A 20,688-nucleotide genomic window follows, 5' to 3' on the forward strand; every position below is an offset into this window, starting at 1 on the left:
GTCCACCTGTACCATCATCCAATTTTTTATCTGCTAAAAATTATTATTGTGATACCTTTTCACAGTATCATATTCTTATTATTTTCTTAATGAAATCATATTGTAGTTTTGATCTCATCTTTTGGATTCAATTCTTCCTGTGACACCAATTATATCATTTGTCTTGAATAGTAATAGCTTTCCAACTTATCAATAGTTAACTTTAAAATTTTAAACTGGCCTTAGCTAAATGTGAAAGAAGCTATATAAATCGACTGTTTTCCACTGACTTATAGAAAAAACAAAAACTATTATCTTAAACTAACCTTAATGTTAACATTTTATCATAACAGCTCTGAAGTCTTTGACCATGCAAGTTCTAAACAGCATGGCAGCATTTATTGCCCTTCCATCAATCTTACAAAGAATCTTACAGGTGAGTTAAAATGGGGAAAAATTCAATGTTGATCAATTCCAACTAATATTTTAGTTATATGTAAATAACAGCAAATTGGGCTAATATTTAATTGTGTGTCAAGCATAATACAGCTGATTTTTTTGTTATTAACTAAATATCGAGCTCTCATCTCAAATCTTTTCTAGCTCTAGTGGTGTGGGTTTGCCTGGCACACACTTGGAACCTTCAGTTAGGGTGTGCAGTCTTCAGGTGCCACTGTTACCTCGGGATTCAGGTGCACAAGCTTCCTATTGGTGTGCTAATACCTGCGAGAGAATTGCCATTATTTCTAGCTGCTTATAATTTTTAAATTAAAAAAAAAAAGGATAGCCTAAAAATTAAGTTAAGATAGGCATTTCTTAACCATTGGTTGTTACTTAGGTTTTCTAACATCCTAAAACTTTTTTGTGTCCAAAATTGATCCCCTACTCTAGATTCTAGTTGGCTTTGTATCCAAAGCTTTTGCAGGAAACATTTCAGCCTGTTCAGCAAAAAGACCTGAACCTTTCCAACTTCATTAAAAGGAGAACACTAAAAATACACTAAGATATATTTTTAGAAAAATCTATGAACATTCTTGGGGAAATAGCAGGAATTATCCTTGGAGCCCATTTTGTCTTCCTTAACTTTATTCAGTATAGACACACACACACACACACACACACACACACACACACACACACACAAAATCAGTAATATAATACCATCGGTCTTTATAATTTTCAAGTGATTTTATCCAATCAAGAATGTTTCTGTCAGCTATTTTTTAAGACACTCCAAGCTCTTCTTCCCATCTGGTATTAAGCATCTGGGACTGCTGATAAAGATGACTGCATCTAGTAGTCTCTCATCACATAGTACCTTATCATTTAGAATGTCTCTTTACATATATTATCTCATTTGATCTTTGTCATGTGTTGAATAATTCTTTGATATAGACTGCTTCTCATATTCATTTTAAAATACATTAGTCATAAGTTTCTTAATCCCATAGGGAGTAATATCTCCATAAGGCAGGAATACTTTAATTTACCAAGTAAATTAGAAAAAAATGAAATTCTAAAGCCAAAAGTGGCTTCTCTTTCAGTGTATGCATTTTGCTTTATGTTGAGCTTTAACCACACTTTCTGATACATAAATTATAATAAATAGAAGTCTATTTTTCCCTTGGCAAAAGCATATGATTTTTTTTAAATTTTGTATTTTAAAATTCATATCTTTGAAAGCTTTTGATACTCGAAAATCTTCACTTTATTTTGAGTTATATTGGCATTTATCATAATTGTATTCTTACCATTTTTCTACCCTAAGTGGTTTTTAACTCCTGATAATCAGGAGGATATGCTAGTTCTTAAATTCTTTATTTGCACACTTGTGATTACTGTAATAACTCTGCCTTATATTTATATAGAGATTTTTATTTTCAAGGTACTTTCACAGATATTATCTCATTTGAAGCACACAACAATCTCTTCAAGTGGGTAGGGCTACTATAAAAATTTCTGTTGACTAAGGAGGAAACCGAAATACAGAAAAGTAAAGTACCTGGCCCGACATTAGTGGCAGAATCCAGACTACCACCAAAGTCTCTTACCTCCTAATTTATACTCTTTCCCGTTATATCATGTAATCTTTTTTATTCATTTCAGTCCCTGGATTTTTGAAGAGTTAATTTTAGTTAATTTATTAATTATATGTTACCCTGTTTGGTCATTACCTATGTAGATGAAAGGCACGGTTCTTGCCCTAAAAGAGCTCTTATAAGAAAGACAGAAATGTTCTGTCATAGGGCTCTAAGCAAGTAATAGTGGCGACCTTTAAGGATTATCTTCTCCATGTGGCAGGCATAATTGCCACATCTGCATCCCTGTACTTTCAGTCCATGTGATTACAATAGGAGCAGCTATGTGAAAACATGACCCCTGCCTCCTGGCTCTGCCCGATTGACTTACTGTGGGGCAGGGGGCGGCAACCGGCCTAAGTGGGGCCAATCAGTATTTCTTTTTGGAAATTTTAGAACTGAACTTCAGAAAGATGAATAAATCTCTCTTGAGGTCTCTGGATTATATAAGATACAAAATTCAGGAGCTGACAGTGACTACTTTTCTGTCATATGGACTGAATTAGTGAAAATAAGTTAATCTGCAGAGAGCAAGTGAAGAATAAAGTAGACATACAAAGAGGAGACTCGAAAAGGTACATAGAGAAGAGAGAAGTTACAAGGAGAGGATTCAAGACACTGGGAGAAGAGACAACATGGAGAGAAAAATCTTGATGGCATCTAAGTCCCTCATTGTAGTTTTTAAAGCTTACTTGCATTCCTTTGCTGGATCCTTGAAACACTCTAGCACTTTTACAATAATTATCTTTCTCAAATAAGTTACAATAAGATTCAGTTCAGATATCTCCCGGAGGAGGAGATATCTGAACTGAATCTTAAAGAGCCTAAAGGAATCAGGAAAAAAGGAGATAGGACTATTCTGAGCAGAGTGAATTATATGTACAAAGAATTTGAGGTAAAACATGGTACATAAGGGGAGTTCTAAGTATTTAAGTATTCTTGGAACATAGGACAAGAATAAAGGTGAGTCACGGAGCTAAAATTTGAGAGACAGGCAGAGAATGTGTCCTTAATTGCTTTGTAAACTATGGTAAGGACTTGGGATTTTATTTTTAAATCAGTAAATTCTCATCTGATTTAAGCAGAGGAGTAATGGAATGAAGTTTCTCTTTAGAAAGATCACTCAGCCTATGTTATACAGTATACATTGGAAGAGACCAAGACTGATGGTATAGAGATATTTAGAATGCAATAAGTTCTCAAAGTTTGTAAATTGAGTTACAAAGAGTAGATAGTAGAAAACGGATTTAGAAATTACTTAGTTGGCAGGATCCACTGACTTTTTGACATTTAGATGCAGGAGAACGCAAGCAAGAACAACCTAGGTAATCCCTTAATATCAGGTTCATGAGGCTAACAATGAGCAGTGGGGGAATAGAAGACTGGAATTGATAAGAATAGATAAGAAGTGGAGATAGAGATTTGGAAATCATCCACATAGAAGTAATAGTTAAGTTCTTAAAACTAGATGAACTTTAGGAGGAAGTGAATTAGCAAGAAAAGCAGAAGGCCAGAAATGGAGTTCTAGGAAACATCTAAGAATTAGAATATTTTTATTTCCTATTAGTACAGAAGGACCTTGGATATAAGACTATACTTTGCCTACTACTCTGTTACCATCACCTAGCCCAGAGGCACCTGGCATATAATAGGTGCTCAATAAGTATTTCTACAGTAAATAAAAGTCAAGGTTGGAGGAATTCTACTTCTGGCCAAGATGGAGTAACAGAGACTAGATTTACCCTCCTGCTTGAAACAACCAAAAAAAAAAAATGGACAAAATATACGAAACAGTAGTTTCAGAAAACTGGATCTCGGGCACTAAAGACAGTGGAGAGAGACAGGAAGTAAACAAGGTGAACCCTGTTTGTTCCACCTTAACGTTGTGAGAGTTTCCAGGCAATAGTGCAGGAGGGGGATCCCAAGCAGTTTCTGGCATACTCCTTGATTTAAGCTGAGAGTCAAGAGAGACCAATGTAGCCAGAGTTTGCAGGGCAAAACCAAGAGAGAATTCTGGAGATGTGCAGAAGGCTGCCTGTCCTCAAGTGTAAGTACATGATATGAGGAAACTACCTAAGTGAGGGAAAGAATCACCCGAAAGAATTGAAGGGAGTAATACTTGTACTCACACAGGGCCAACAATAGTGTCTTTCCCACCAGTGAAGACTAGAAGACCTCATAATTCACAGAACATTGGGTAGAGTTCCCAGAGGTACTCAATAATGGGAAACAATTAGCCATAAACATAGCTTCAGTTATGCCTTACAGATCTCAAAAGCAAGATCTGAAAGGATCAAACCATTTCTAAGTAATTTAACTGCATCCCAGAACAAAGCTTAAAAATATGTTCAGGAATATAAAAATATTCAAGTCCCAAAAGCATAAAATCTAGTGTATGACATTGAATCAAAACATACAAGTTATGCAAAGAATTGGAAGACAAAACCCAGATATGACATGGATATTAGAATTAGTAGACAAGGACACCAAAACAAACAAACAAAGAAGGATTGAAGACAGAGATACAGGCTATTCAAAATGAAACACTTTAAAGTAAATCAGAGCATCAACTCTGGAACAAGCAGCTATGAGACACTTCTAAGTGGTCTAAAATATGTATACTTGGAGTCCTGAACAGGGAGTCAGAGAAGAAAAAAATTTGAAGAAATAATGGCTGAAAATTTTCTAAATTTATTGAAAACTGTTAGCACACAGATAACTAACCCCAAACTCAAAATATGTAAAACTGCAAGGCAAATCACAGTTGTTCAAAATCAGTGATTAACAGAAGAGTTTAAAAGTAGCTAGAGAAAAGACACCAAGGAACAAAAATAAGAATAGCAGCAAATTTCCACTGAACACTTTTAACTGCTTTGACCTAGTTGACATTTATGTGTCAATTACAATAACAGAATATATATTGTTCTCAAGTGTATATGGAACATTCACCAAAATAGACCATATTCTGGACTAGAACACAAGTCTCAATAATTCTAGTGTTTTAGATTTTAACCATTCAAATAGACGTGTAGTGGTCTCATTGTGTTAATTAGCACTGCCCTCGTGGACAATGACATTGATCATCTTTTCACGTGCTCATTTGCCATCTGTACATTTCCATTGGTAGAGTGTTCAGTTCTTTTGCCCACTTTTTTTAGTTGGGTTTGTTGTTGTTCGTTTGTTGTTGTTGAGTTTTAAGAGTTCTTTGTATATGTTTTATACAAGTCCTTTATCAGAGATGTGCTTTGTCTGTGGCTTTTTATTCTCTCAGCTGTGTATTTCAGGAAACAGATGTTTTTATATTTTAATGAAGTCCAACTTTTCAGCTTTTTCTTTCATGGACTGTATGTTCGGTGTTTTATCTAAAAACTCGTCACCAAACCCAAGGCCACCTAGATTTTTTTCCCATGTCATCTTCTAGAAATTTTTTAGTTTTGCATTTCACATTTATGTCTATGATCTATTTTGAGTTAAGTTTTGTGAAAAGTATAATGTCAGTATTTAGAGTCATTTTTCTGCATGTGGATGTCCACTTATTCCAGCACCATGTGTTGAATTGCCTTTCCGCAGGGAGTCTGTTTCTGAGCAGTCTATTCTTTTTTTCATTGTTCTACTTGTCTAGTCTTTCACCAATGCCATACTGTCTTGATTACTGTAACTTCATAATAAGTTTTGAAGTCAGGTAATGTCCTCTGACTTTGTCATTTTTCAATATTGTATTGGTTATCTTGCGTCTTTTGTTTTTCCATATAAACTTTAGAATCATTTTGTCTATATCCATAACGTAATCCATTGGCATTTTAATTTAGATTATTTTGTCTGTTTTTGGTATTAGGATAATGCTGGCCTCATAGAATGAGTAAGGAAATGTTCCCTCTGTTTCTATTTTTGAAACAGATTGTAAAGTGTTTGTGTAATATCTTCTTTAAATAATAAGCCAGTGAAATCGTCTGAGTCTGAGGCCTTGTCTTTTGGAAGGGTATTACTTATTGATTCAATTTTGTTAAGAGATACACATCTATTTACATTATCTACTTTTTGTGTGAGTTTTGGCGGATTGTGTCTTTCAAGGAATTGACCCAGTTCATTTAAGTATCAAGTGTTCCAACCATGAGATTTTTTGTACCTAGGTGTTTTTGTTTTTTAATCTTACCCCCCTCATCAATTTATAAGGCACTTCATCTCCTGTGATCTCTGTAAGCTGGGAAAGTAGCAGTATCCTCATATTTCTTCTCATAAGGGAAGTGCCACTCAGAAAGATTAAATAACTTGCCTTACGTAGTTATTAAGTGGCACAGCTGGGACATTAACCTAGATCTTCTAACTCCAAATTTTAGGCTTTTCCTCTGTACATAACATCAGCCATGGTGTTTTTCATATTCACCTCACCGTATCAGGTTCCCTGGGGAAAAATAGGGAGTAACAGTTATTTATATGCACAGTTGCTCAGATATTTATAGTTTTTTTTTTTTTTTTCCGGAAGAGGTGTTCACATAAGAGGTTCTCAAAGACCTCCTTGACCTCTAATGTTTATTCAAACTGATGCCTGGCATCTGAATTGTACAGGTTTCTTTCATGAACATTAAATGATAAGTTAGTATTTTTAAGAGACCATATTTATGTTTCATACATTGTGTCTTCACTGCTTGCTTTTATTGATCTTCACTTTGTGGCACAAGTAATTCTTGGCTTCTGAGAAGCCGTTTATGTCTCTCTTACTGAGGGGGTTAAAGCAAACAAACGATTTATATGCTGACCCGCTGAGGGCATTATTCATATCTTAAAGTAACACTTGATTAATAAAGATTTTATAATAAACCACATACATGATATAGTAGATACTAAAAAGCAATAGGGAAAAATGTGGTCATCACATTTTTTCTAATGTCCTTAAAAATAAGTTTATGTGAAGTACCCAAATCTGTTCTTCTTTTATAGTTTATAAAAAAATTTAAGAAAACCCTCAGTAGTTATTTATTGCTGAAAAATCTAGCTGACAACTTTGGAAAATAATTTGAAAAACTAGCGGTTTGTGTACGTGCTGTGCGAGAAGCCTTGAGCTCTCTTTTCCATTCTATAATTTATATGTTGTCCCAGCATGAGGTAATTTTCATGATTTTACCATTAAATTATGTATATTAAAGTAAAATGTACTGATATAAATATAGACATGACCTATAAAGGTTTGTTCTTTTTACCAGAATTTAACCTTTTAAAGACCTCTTTAATCTACAGCCATGCTACCCTGAATAAACCTAATCCTGTCTGATCTCAGAAGCTAAGCAGGGTCGGGCCCGGTTAATATTTGGATGGGAGACCACCTAGGAAGACCAGGTGCTATAGGCATAAAAAATAAAAAATAAGATATTGTAAGCTGACAAGGTTCTTGCAATCTGTGAGGTCAACCAAGGGTTGCCTTGCTGAATGAATGAATGAATGAATGACCTCTTTATTCTCCAAACCACCCTTGCCATAAACAAACAACAAAGCTAGAGCTATATTAGTGATTTGAATGTACATATTATAGTAGATATTATAATAGGTTTTTTATAAAAAGGTATTATACTCTATATTGATACTTTTAGAAATAAGTGTATTTATTAAGAACTTGACCAAAAGCATAATTGAATGTAAGGTCAGAAACATTAACATGAGTCTATTTTTATGTAAAGAAAATTAAAAGAAAATTTCGTCTGGTAGGTATATGGCCTGAGTTGTTTTTCTAATGAAGAGTTAATCTCAGCTATTTCTAGACTTGACTTTTATAAGTGATCCACATGGTTGACAGGCATCTTTAGCTTAGTGATACAATCTCTAGCTGCGAAACAGAAAATTTCCTCGCTAAGCATGGAAGAGTTATTTATGTCATACATAACTTCATATTAGAGTGAACTCATAGACTTGATATACTCATTTATTAGGAAAAAGTTTTATGATAATTCCCAGCCTAGCCAAAGGTGCAGTCAAATGAGCACAGAAATGTGCTGATGGAGATAAAAATTGTATAATGCAATGTTTTGGAGCAGTTAGGCAATATATATCAGTACCCATAAAAATGCTCTAGAAATCTTCTCTAAATAAAGAGATCCAGACCAAAGTTGAGGTCATTGCCATTTGATAATAGTAAGTGGGATTTAGGGGTGGAGGGTGGGAAGGGAAACTTGAATGTCCAACAACAGAGAACAGTTGAATAACATAGTATTTTCATGTAATTCATACTCTGTAGCTATTATGCAAAATTTGATGATGTGTAAAACTGCTCACAATATATTATTAAGTAAAAAAGGTTATAAAAGTATTATGTGAAATACTCAAGTTTAGTATACTAAGAAATATATCTGTTTCTCGTCCTTTTTCTCCTTCCCTAGAAACAGTACCGAAAGAATATACATCAAAATATCAAAATTGTTTCTGGGTAGTTGGGTTTCATTTTTTGTTGTTGTTGTTTTATTTTTGTATACTTTGGTGTTTTCCAAATTGTGTGTAATAAACAAGTTACTAGGCAAACCTCGTATGAAAAGCAGTAGAAGTAAGATTAGGTATCTAGATATCTATCGTTTATCAGTAGTGACTTTATTGAAAGAAGCTTTGAAAAACTGAAAGCCGCTCCTTGGATCCATAAGCTCATCTCCCAAACTGAAGTCTCTCCTAAATTAAAGCAATTTAGTTTATTTAAGCCAGGAGGTGGCCAAATTTGGGTCACGGGAGTTGTTAAATTCTGGGTATTCATGAGTACATTGGTTTTAATGTAGCATATAAATGAGAACTCTAAGAGGGAGAGGTGGTTTTTAATCTGAAGAAAGGAACTTTCTGCAGAAAAAAAAATCGGAGCGAAATTAAATTAGACTTGCAGAGAAGATTGTGAAGCAGAGGGCTTGGATGATTTAAACTTTATTTTTCCAAAATATTCGTGATGGGCAGAGGGAATACGATATGCATCTCCAGTGGAAGTTTCATGGAAGGATAACTATTTTGTTGTAGAAAAATACTCAATAGTATTCAGCTTTTTCAGATAATTTATATTTTAAAGTAATTTTAAAATATCAAGAACAGAATTATATAATTTTTTTGCAACTTTTTTTTCAAATTAGGATCCAGTTTATGGAAAAGGAAAGCTTGGAGAGATCCAGGGACTTATTCTGGGAATGCTGGATACCTTTAACTATGAACAAGTAAGCTACTTTCTATTTCTAAGCCTGTCATATGGTAGAAAGAAGCTATTTCTTTTTTCTTTGCATATACTTTGTCTTTTAAGATTGTCTTCTATTTAGTGAAAGTTTGGTAGATTGAAATATGTTGTTTTAAAATTTTTTAAATTTCTCTTGACCTTAATACATAATTTCGATGCACACACATATATTCTAGAATGTGGAAATGCATCAAATTTGGATTCATTTTATTGTTTTAATTCATTGGCAGAGGAACAAATTATTATTATTTTTTTTTGAAATCCAAAGTGTGAGAAACTTTCTGGAAAAATAATGCAAAGATATAACTCATGAAAAGGAAAGGTCAAGCATGAGTATAGAAAAATTGCAAAATAAAATTAATCTTTTAAGCATCCTGAAGTGGATAATTGCCACTAACCAAAAATGGTCATTTGTACTTCAAAGTGACTCATGAAGCCTCCCAGGAAAAGTGCATTTAGGCATGTAAGATACAATGTATGCTTTTTTTTAATAGAGGAAAAAAAAAAAAACATTTGGGTGACAGAGCTTTTCTTAGGGTATTGTAAAAACTGCAGTTTTGCTAAGCATAACCAAATGAAGCCAATTTCCCTGCAGGCATAGACTGCATGTCTTCAGAAGAAAGCTGAGTGCAAGCAGAAAATTTTTGTGAACTTTAGAACTTTGGAAGAGGAGGAAAAGATGGGATTGATTGGAAAAAAATAATATTTAGTTCTAATGGTTTCCTATTAGAACTAAAAGTTTTTCATTACAGATAAAAGTAAAGGACGAGGATATGTAGCAAGCAGGATGGTCAGTATTTTTCTCCTTTTAGACTGACAGAAAGAACCCAACTGTACATCTAAATGACTTATATGAATGTGAGAATTAGATATAGCATAAAAACCATACTTTATAAGCACATAGAGCCTGAAAATGACTTAATGTGATAGCTGTGAAAATGTCTTCATGTGACTTAATGACATATATCACAGTCTTGAGCAGATTCAAATGACTTTTAAGTGCCAATTAGGAAAATATGATCTCTCTGCCCAAGGGAGATGAAAACTGAGTAATAGCCATTAGCTTTCCCACTGAGGTGATTGAAATATTGCCATGGATGCAGTTTCTATTAAAATAAATCGGGAATATTTTTACTATTTGTTACAACATTTCAAGAAAGAACTTATTTTATACATGTAATAAATAGATTTGGGATTCTCTAGTCTTTTCAAAACCATCAGTACTGAATGGCAGAGCATGCATTTCTCAGTTAGAAACTAGGAATAGCCTTTTAATACTTATTTTGAGAATCTTAATGTCTGCACTTGTCATTACTCTGCACATTAAAGTTAACCACTTAAGTTTGAGGGTTTTGATATTTGTTTGATTAATTTTATGCCTTTATAGTGGATTCCTATTCTAGTTGTTTGTGGTTGAAAAGGAAACAGCTGATACTCCCTGTTCATCCTTTCTGTCTCTTTCACTTTATAAACCATTTTTGTTTGCTTGCATATTTGTTTGTTTTGGTCTTTCCTAGACCCTGCTGGAAACAACTACTAGCCTTCTAAACCAAGATCTCCATTGGTCACTGTGTCATCTGAGAGCTTCAGTCACCAGGGGACTGAATCCCAAGCAAGATTACTGCTCTATATGTTTGCAGCAGTACAAAAGGCGCCAAGAAATGGCTGATGAAATTATTGTCTTTAGGTAAGAGAGAGAAGGAATTGTTACATGAGGGGGCGTGTGTATGTACACATAGTAGTACCAGGCAGGGATATGTGTGGATACACAGCCCCAGTCAGTCGTTCTAGCAGTGAAAAAAAAAAAAAAGACATAGATCTTACATTCTGCCTGGGAGTTGAGAGGAATGGGTATTAGGGTGATCAGGCAGTAAATAAATACAAAGTAGTAAGAGCTTTGAGGAAAAATAAAACACAGGTAAGGGGACGGAAGGATGAAGTTGTTCAGGGTGAAAGTGCTATTTTAAGACACCATAATGAGGAAAAACATCTCTAAGGAAGTGACATTTGAGCAGAATGAGAGGTAGGTGCGAAGGTTAAGAATGTATTTTAAGGGTACAGCTAACTTGATGTATTAGACATGGTGTGTGAGTTGCCTGAGCAACTGGATGAACAACAGGGTACCATTGTCTAAAACGAAGAAGAACACATGTGAGGAACTGAGGAAATCATGAGTTTGCCTTGGAGATGTTAGGTTTGAGATGGCTATTACACATCCAGGTAGGGATGTCAGGTAGACTGTTATTCTAGTCAGAAACCTGGAGACAAATCCTAGAAATATAAATTTAGAAACCATCAGCATATAAATGATATTTAAAGCCACAGTGCAAAGAGAGGAGAAATCTAGTATAAAAGTGAAAGGTTTGGTCTCAGGAGCAAAGAAAGTTCACATATAATGGATAGAAATAATATAAGATAAACTCTTGAGTTCAGATTCCAACTCTTCCACTTACTAGCTGTGAGACTTTGACATGTAATTTAATTTCTTTACATCTTGGTTTTCTGATCTGTAAATTGGGATACTAATTTCACTACTTTCTAGGATTTTGTGAAGATTAAATGAGATAATTCACTTAAGATACTTGTGTCTGTGGTGACATATAGTAAGCACACTGTATAAGTGTTAGCTGCTGTTATAAATATAGGGAGATTGGTAGACATGGTGGTAGGAAGGAGAAGTAGTTCTTGTCACACAAAGAGCCCATTCATTCAAAAAATATTTATTAAGCACCTACTATATACGCTGTCCAAGGATATAGGGTACAGCATGAACAGTAACAAAAAAGGATGTGCTCTAGTAGAGTTTAAATTCCAGTGGCAAGGGCAGACAAACAAGTAAAATGCCAGATAGTGACTACTATGGAAAAAAAATAAAACATGTTAAGTGAAATACATTGTTCAGCGGGAAAGATATTTTATGTAGAGTGCAGAAACCGCTGTATATAAAATATATAGGAGCATTCTGGGTATAGTTGAAGAGTAGTGAGTGAGTAGATGATCGTTTTCTGAGCAGAGTGAAGGAAACGAAAAATAATAAGAGATGAATTCGAAGGAAGAACAGGCCAAATTATGTAGGAACTGGGTTATTATAAAGAGTTGAGCTTTTACTCCGAGATGAGAAGGCATTGGATGGTTTTAAGGATGAGGTTGACATGATCTGACCTCTGACTTACAGATCATTTTGCTGTGTTGAGAATGAACTATAGGAAGTCAAGGTGAAAGCAGAATGACTATTTAGGATGTTGTAGTAATCCAAGTGAGAAATGGCCTGAAGTGGTGATGATGAAGTAAAAAGCAGTAGGATTCTGGATATATATTATGCAGATAGAGCTGAATAAGATCTGTTTATTGATTAGATGTGAACTGTGAAAGAGTAGTCAGGGTGACTCCAAAGATTTTGTCCTGAGAAAGTGGAAGAATGTGTTGCCCTTTATTGAAATGTGGAAAGTTGAATGAGAGCATGTAGTGGGAGTGGAGTGGGGTAAAAATCAAGAATTGTGTTTAGGATGTGTTAAATTTCAGATGTCTATTAGACATCCAAAGTAGAGTTCTTAAGGAAAAATATAGATGATGGGTTTTAGAAGAGAAGTCTTGGCTGAAGGTATAAATTTTGCAGTCATCAGCATGTAGATAGTATTTTAAAGCTATGGAACCAGAAAGACTCACTAAGAGAACAAGGGTAGCTGTAGGAAAGAAGAATACAGAGGAGAAAGACTATAGAAGAGAAAGCTTATATATAGAAAGAGAAAACTAGAAAGACTATAGAAAAGGATTGACTTCTAAGGTAGTCTAGTATTTTAGGTTGGAGAAATGAGGAGGAACCAGTAACAATGACTGAGTTATACTCACTCATTTGGCAACTTAGTGTATAATCAATAGTGAGATTCTTCATAAGAATAGTGTAAGAATTTATTGTACCGCTGACACTTTTTTAAATGCTTACTCAAATCACAACTTTTGCCTTGAATTTGATGAGACAGGCAACTCATGTTATTATCAGGTGACTTACATAATTATGATTTTCCCTAATGGACTTTTTTTCAGACTGTCTAAAAATATTTCATAGTATGAGAAATTAGTAGAAGTTTAGCTCATCCTCTAGGTGGTTTGTGGTCAGAGAACTGTGATTCTCTTCCTACTCACAGTATACAAATATGTGAGTCTGGATTTTAAAAAAGACAGGACAACAAGAAGTGTATTCCCTTTCTTGTTTCTTAACCTATTCTTAACCTATTCCAGCTTATCTGAAATTTTATTACTTATAAATACACTCTAATAAAGCTTATGTTTATGGATTTTATGATAATGAAAAGTACAGATTGGTTGCCTTCGTTTTGCAGCTGCGGCCATTTGTATCATTCATTCTGTCTGCAAAACAAAGAATGCACCATAGAAATTGAAGGACAAACAAGATGGACATGCTACAAATGCAGCTCAAGTAATAAAGTAGGAAAATTAAGTGAAAATTCATCTGAGATTAAAAAGGGAAGGATAACTCCATCACAGGTAAGACTTGTTTTCATGGCAAGATGGAGATGGTCTCTTCTTACCAATGTCTTATCAGCCTGGCCTCCTTTTTCCAGGTCCTATAGGCTTCAATACATTTATCTGATGAATATCCATCATGACAGCTGTTTAGTCCCATTTGGAGAAGAGCTATTTCTCTCTGTCCCACACTGCAAAACAGGGATTTGATAGCAACAGAAGACATTTTCTACCCTTAAAGAGCTTAAGATTTAATTAAACAAAGATGTATATACAAGCCTGCTTAAGATTGTTTGACAAAGTAAGAGGTCAACAAGTACAAAGTGTGCAGTACTAATGAGTACCTATGTGCTGAAGAGTGCAGAGTTATCACTTTTAAGTAGGGCCGATGGACAAGATAAAACACGTGTACTCTGTGAATAGTTTTCTCATCTGGGCAACTGTCTTCAAAGGACTTAGTGTTCATTTGAGGAATTTTTATTGCCTTTGGAGTCTGATGGACTAGAAACAATTTTTGTTCATTTTTTAGCCTTTTTTTTTTCTCATTAAGCAGGCAGTGGAGCAGAGTGTGAACTCTGTTTAATAGCTTTTGGGAGAACAGAACTTGACAACATGAAGGGCTCCATGTGGAGGAGGAGCAGATACTAAGGCTGTGACTTGATCATTGTGCTGGTCTCAGTTTATTTACTCTTCAAAGTGGGAAATGGTGTCACATTTGCTGTTTCCTGCTCTTTCCTGTGTGCTACTCGATTCTGTAGTCATCTTTAACATTACATAGTGAAAAGTTGGACCTGTTGTTTTTCTATCTTTGTTTCATTAGCTTTCAGTGTTTTATCAGAGGAAGACCCAAGAAAAACCCCCTTTCCTAGTTTCTCCCAGATAACAGTACAGACTTTCTACACTCTAGTGGTAGGCATTCATTTACATACTCACTCAGAATATATGGAACAGTGTGCCAGGCACTGTGCTAAGTGCTGGGGATACAATAGTAGACAAGACATTTGTCTTTCAGAGTTCGCAACCAGCGAAATTATAAACAGATTTTGAATACATTTTCTCAAGTTCTTTCTAACACCAATTCTGTCAGTTCTCTGGACTGGGTGTCCAACAATTTAATTCAGTTCTGACACTGGGCTCAGTCCCATAAAACTTCCCTCACTTCAGACACCAATTGTAAGTGGAGTACCAGGTTACTGACATTCCTGTCTGACTTAGCAAACTCAGGAGTCCCTATGACACCTCACCCTCTGCCCAGGTTCAGTAATTCACTAGAATGACTGCTAGAACTTAGGAAAATACATTTACCTGTTTATTATAAAGGATAGAACTCAAGAATAGCAAATAAAAGAAATGCATAGGGAAAGGAATGAGGGGGAGGGCGTACAGTGTTTCTGTTCCCTTTCCTGGTACCACCTTCCCAGTACAGTGGTGTGTTCACTAGCTCAGAAGCTCCTCAAACCTCATTTAAGGGTTTTTATGTAGGCCACATTATATGGTCATGGTTGATTAAATCATTGGCCAGTGGTGATTAACTCAATGTCTAGCCCTTCTTCCCTCCTCAGAGGTGTTGGTTGGGGAGGAGAATGAGGGGTGTAGGACTAAAAGTTTCACCCTTTAATTATGGATTGATCTTTCTGGTGACTAGCTACCATTCTAAATCTATTTAGAGGTCCCCAAATACCTATTGTCTCATTAGCATACAAAGGATACTCATTACTCAGGAGATTCCAGGAGTTTTAGGAGTGATGTAACAGGAACCAGGGACAAAGACCAATTATATGTTTTTTATTATACTGCAAGTACTTACAGATGAACTATGCAGAAAACACATAGATCTAATCTAGACATGGGAGACCATAAAGGCTTCCTTGAAATGCCATGTTAGCGGCCCTGAAGTGGGGAAGGTGTGGGGGTGGCGGGGGGTGGAGAGTAAACTTGACAAATTTAAGTGCAAGGGTAAGCAGGAGGAGGAGTATTCCAGGCAGAGGGAATAATATACAAAACAAACAGACAGCATCTCTACTGTGAAGCAGGAAGGAATATGGACATTGTGTGTGATTGGATCTAGAGGGTGAAAGAGAGTGGTATGAGGTAAGGCTAGTGAAGTAAATAGGGACAACATTAATTATTTTTATGTTTGTGCTAAAGAAACAGGGAAAATAATAAAGGGTTTTAAGGAAGGAATGATATGATCTTATCAGAATAGGTTTTTTTTTTTTTTCCAGAATAGTATTTTTAAAAGAACATCGCAGAAAGTAAATTGAAAGGGAAGCAAGAATGGATATAGGGAGACCAAGAATATTGAAGTAATTAAGAGGAGCGAAGTGGTAACTTGTTCTAGAATGGTAGAAGCTAGGATGAGGAAAAGAGTATATATTTGAGATATGTTTAAGATGAACACAAATATAAAAAAAAAAAGAATTGTTGGAGTTAAAGGTATCTATCTGCAGGACATGAAGGTAAAGATGTTCAGTATGCTTTTCGGATTGAACATTTTGTTAACTATACATCCAAAATACTTTCTTGTTTGCAGTTAGGAAAGGAAAGACAGGTCCGGTGATTGCCAGCATCTTTCCAGCTGAATCCAAATGCAGATAGAGAAAATTTATGTGGATACTTAATGCATTAATTAAATCTTGGGCATTTCAGGTTTTTTTCCTCTTTCATTTATATCCAATGCATAGACAACTTGTGATTACTGCATATTGTGGCCTAGATATTACCAATTAATTTTTTTCTTTTTTCCTAGATAGTCCTAAGAGGCTAAAATAGACCTCCCTCCCCCTACTTTAAAAAAAAAAATACAATTACATATTATATCTATTTGTAGTCATCCTCTCCCTATACCCTCAACCCCTGGCAACAACTGATCCATTTGGAGTTAATTTTTAATAGGATGTGAGATAAAGATTGAGGTTTGTTCTTTGGCATATGGATATTTATTGAATTGCCTTTGTACCTTAATCAAAAGTCAATTGACTATCTATGTGTGGGCCTGTTTCTAGACTTTCTTTTCCATTGATCTCTATATTTGTCTTTTCTCTGATACTGTAGCTTTATAGTAAATCTGGATATCAGGTAGTGTGAGTCCTCCAACTTTGTTCTTCCTAACATTTGGGTATTCTGCTTCCTTTGCTTTTCCATGTAAAATTGAAATATCAGTGTCTGCAAAAAATTATGCTGAGATTTTATTGGGATTGTGTTGAATATATAGATTAATTTGGGGAGTGTTGACATCTTAACAATACTGAGTCTTTTCCAATTCATTAACATGGTATATCTGTCAATTTATTTAGATCTCTGATTATTTCATCAGCATTTTATAGTTTGGGGCATATAAATCTTGTATATGTTTTGTAAAATTTATTTCTAAGTGTTTAATGACTTTCAATGCCATTGTATATTTTATTTTATATTTCAATTTCTAATTGTTCATTGCTGGAATATAGAAATACAATATATTTTTGTGTATTGACCTTTTATCTGGTAAATAGTGGCCTTATTAAGCTTACTTATTAGTACTAGTACTTGTTTGTAGATTCCTTGGTATTTTCTACATAGACAAATGATATTGTACAGAAATGATGACTTTTTTCTTTTCTAATCTTACACCTTTTATTTCTTTTACTTCCCTTCTTTCATTGGCCTCCACTCCAGGGTTGAAAGGAATGGCAAAAAGACATCCTTGTCTTGCTACCAATCTTAGGGAAAAAAGTGTTCAGTTTTTCATCATTAAGTATAACGTTAACTATAGGCTTTTTATTTATTACTTTTCTATCATGTTTAGTAAGTTTCCTTTTATTTCATGTTTTACTGAGAATTTTTCATGAATCAGTGTTGAATTTTGAAGCCATTTATACTACATTGGTTTTCTGTTACCAAATCTCCACACCTCATACAATGATGAAAGATGTCATTGTCCTTTCTCCTGCCTTCTCTCAGAGCATCTAGAAAAGGAAAATTATTTTAAAAGTGAATCTAAATAGAGGCAGTTTTATTTTTGAGACTATTTCAGTCTGCAGGGCAAGAGAGACGAGTCAACCTTTACATTCTTTAGGACTACTGATCAGACTACTGATCAGATCCTCTTGAAAATCTTTGTTTGATGCTTCCTGATAATGAAGCAAGCTAGAATGAGAACTATTTTGGATTTCTTAAATTTTCCTCAAGCTGTCTTCTCTCTCTTGTTTTTCTTACTAAGATATTGTAAAAAGATCCAGTAGATTGGTAACACTAGACAGAAAGAAGAAATGAAATTTATCAAACATATGCTTGAGACTTGTTTATGTTAATCTTCACTTTATGAGGGTGATATATTCCTTATTTTACAGCTGAAGGAACTATAGTTCAGAGAAGGAGGGCCAATATTTGAACTCAGGTTTCTAGGACCATCTTCACTCTGTTTTCCTCCTCCAGCCTGTTCTAATTTTAGCATTCTGGTTGTACTGAAACCTAGTAAAGCTGCTTTTTAAAATGTCTCCATACCATATTGGCTGTGCTAATTAAATTTTTTTACTATTGTGTGAGCCATTCACATTTTTAATTATAAAAAATATTTTAAATTAAATGAAAATGATGGTTTTTATTAAACTTGACTTCATGAAAGTTCCTCATTACTCTCATAATTTTTTTTGAAAGGCTGCTAGCCCTGGTTAAGTTCCTAGCCAGTGCATGAAGGGTAATAGAGGTGAGAGCCCCAGTAACTCTGAAATCAAGCTGATACTGTCAGTCAGCTTCCACCTGTTGCTGTCTGCCCCCAGAAAATGCTGAATGCATTTGAAGCTTCTCACTGCTTTTGTAATGTGATCCTTCTATAAAATAGCTTTTTGTTTAATCCTTTTCCAAGACTTGTGATAATTGACTTTTACTCCTTCAATTTCTGACTATAACTCAATAGGATGAAACAGTTACCTTCAAAACTGTGGTTTTGGTCAATAAAGTCTTTCTTCTTGCCACTCCTTATCTTGTTTCTGTTTTTCACAACTGGGCAATACACATAACCAGTAATGCTGACACATCAGTTGCCTTCCAGCAGGTTTGCACAGACATGATGGGAGCGGCTCCCCTAGAAAGCCTGCTTTCCTCTGGAATAAGCACTTTTCTTTACAGACAAGGAAAAAAATGACTCAAATTTCATCCTTTCCTTATCTCTTCTCCCCCTGCTCAGGCTTATAGCAGCTCAATCTGGAATGTAGATCCACAGAATAGACCTTGCAGGTGTCTGTGATTCTCTGTTTTGCTTTCTCTACATATTATCCAGAGATGAAATACAGTGGAGTAACTAATTTCAACTGAAGAACTCATCATTCTATTATATTTTCTCATCAGATGTTATTCCAATATAATATCATTTTATCTTTGATTATTCCTTTATTAAATTTATAGTAGCAAATAACCATTGTCATTGATACTGATTAGCATTAGAAGAAATTAACTTGCTATTAATTTTAAAAATAATTGTTGGTCAACTGGCAACTTGATATAAATTCAAAGAAACATTATTGAAGATTTACTAGATTTTAGTTTTCAAATCATTAACAGGGCTTAGAGTTCTTGAGAGCTGGTAATAAACTAACACATTATGATATACCAGAAACATTCAAGTTTTATACCTTTTAAAACTTAAAAGAACAAGAATATTTAAAGACTCATTAGAAAGTTTTTTATAATGTATATATTGTTCAGTATCTTTTCAGATTTGGATAAATTGTTCCTTATCAGTTGAGAGCCAAGTACATTAGTCAAATGTCAAAGGTTTCTGTTTTTTCAATATGAGGTAAATATCTGAGGAAGAAAGGGAGTGGAAGTACACATATAGGACTATTCATCTTTTAATAATCCCAAAAGGAGGTAATTAAACTAAATAAACTGATATTTCCCCTGTTATCTGGAGTGGTTTTAATTCTTCATTTTTAGAGTTGTCTAAGAAAATATTTTGTCTTTCAGGGTAAATTTATAAATAATATCAGAAATATTTACAACTTACAAGAAATTATCAGTAAATGACATTTATGCTCACTAGGCGTAATTTTCTATTAACCTTTGTACTTTGTTTATTTGGGGGAGGGTTCCCACTATAAATTGGGGATTTGGTTTACATGCTGCTTAATGAAATAGGAACACTGGTATTAATGCCCCGTTTTCTTTGTCCATTTTCGAAGACTGTTAGCTTCCCCCTATACATATGTTAGATTGAAAGTAAATGCTAAAAAATGAGATTTCAGTTTTTGGTGATAGCAGCATTTCTCAAAAGACTATCTTCTAAATTAAATTTGCAGATTAAATGAAGATTAATATATCTTAGAAGTGTAAGAGGTGACGTACGAACCTAATGTAAATGAATGTTTTTGAGGAGACTTTTGCTCATTTTCCAATAGTCTTGTTATTATACTCTAGTACGAAGCGATTAATTACTTCAGCCAATATTTAATGTAGGCCTACTTTAGTCCAAACTCTGTTTTTGGTACTAAGTATACATTGGTGAACAGAAACAAAAACATAGTTCCCACCATCATGTAGCTTACCATTTGGTAAGAGAGCTAGACAATAATTAAATAAATGATAAACCAAATATATAATTTCAAATTGTGATAGGTATATAAATGCTGTAAGGGGAAAGAATAGAATGTCATAAGATGGATAACATGAAAACCTGATTCGGTGGTCAGAGACTATCAATCTTTAGAGATGATGTTTAAACTAAGATCTTAAAGATGAGAAGGTACCAGCTGTGGGAAGAAAATTGTAAGCAAAAGCGAACAGCAAGCACAAAACTGAAGAAGGAAATGACATGTTCCAGAAACTAAAAAACAAAAATCAGTGGCTGGAACATAGTGACTAAAGGGCAACAGGCAAGGAATGAAGCTTCAGAAGCAGGCAGGGTCAGATCCTGAATAGCCTGTAAGACTGTGGCAACGAGTTTAATTTATTTTCCTAAAGTGACAATAGGAAAGGTTT

At 34.6% G+C, this 20,688-nt stretch overlaps 1 protein-coding gene and 1 pseudogene across 7 annotated transcripts in view; both read left to right on the forward strand.

Annotated features, from left to right (window-relative positions):
• VPS8 (VPS8 subunit of CORVET complex) overlaps window positions 1-20,688 on the forward strand; it is a 230,538-nt gene that overhangs the window by 163,139 nt on the left and 46,711 nt on the right. For all 7 annotated transcript variants that reach the window (XM_016159713.2, XM_016159714.2, XM_016159708.2 and 4 more), the window contains 4 exons: window positions 333-415; window positions 9,149-9,229; window positions 10,764-10,933; window positions 13,587-13,752. In XM_016159713.2, coding sequence (XP_016015199.2) covers window positions 333-415; window positions 9,149-9,229; window positions 10,764-10,933; window positions 13,587-13,752 — 500 coding nt within the window. The remainder of the gene's footprint in view (window positions 1-332; window positions 416-9,148; window positions 9,230-10,763; window positions 10,934-13,586; window positions 13,753-20,688) is intronic.
• LOC118602722 lies at window positions 7,285-7,403 on the forward strand (annotated as a pseudogene).

This window comes from Rousettus aegyptiacus, unplaced genomic scaffold, assembly GCF_014176215.1.
Source record: "Rousettus aegyptiacus isolate mRouAeg1 unplaced genomic scaffold, mRouAeg1.p scaffold_m13_p_4, whole genome shotgun sequence".
Taxonomy (NCBI): Eukaryota; Metazoa; Chordata; class Mammalia; order Chiroptera; family Pteropodidae; genus Rousettus; species Rousettus aegyptiacus.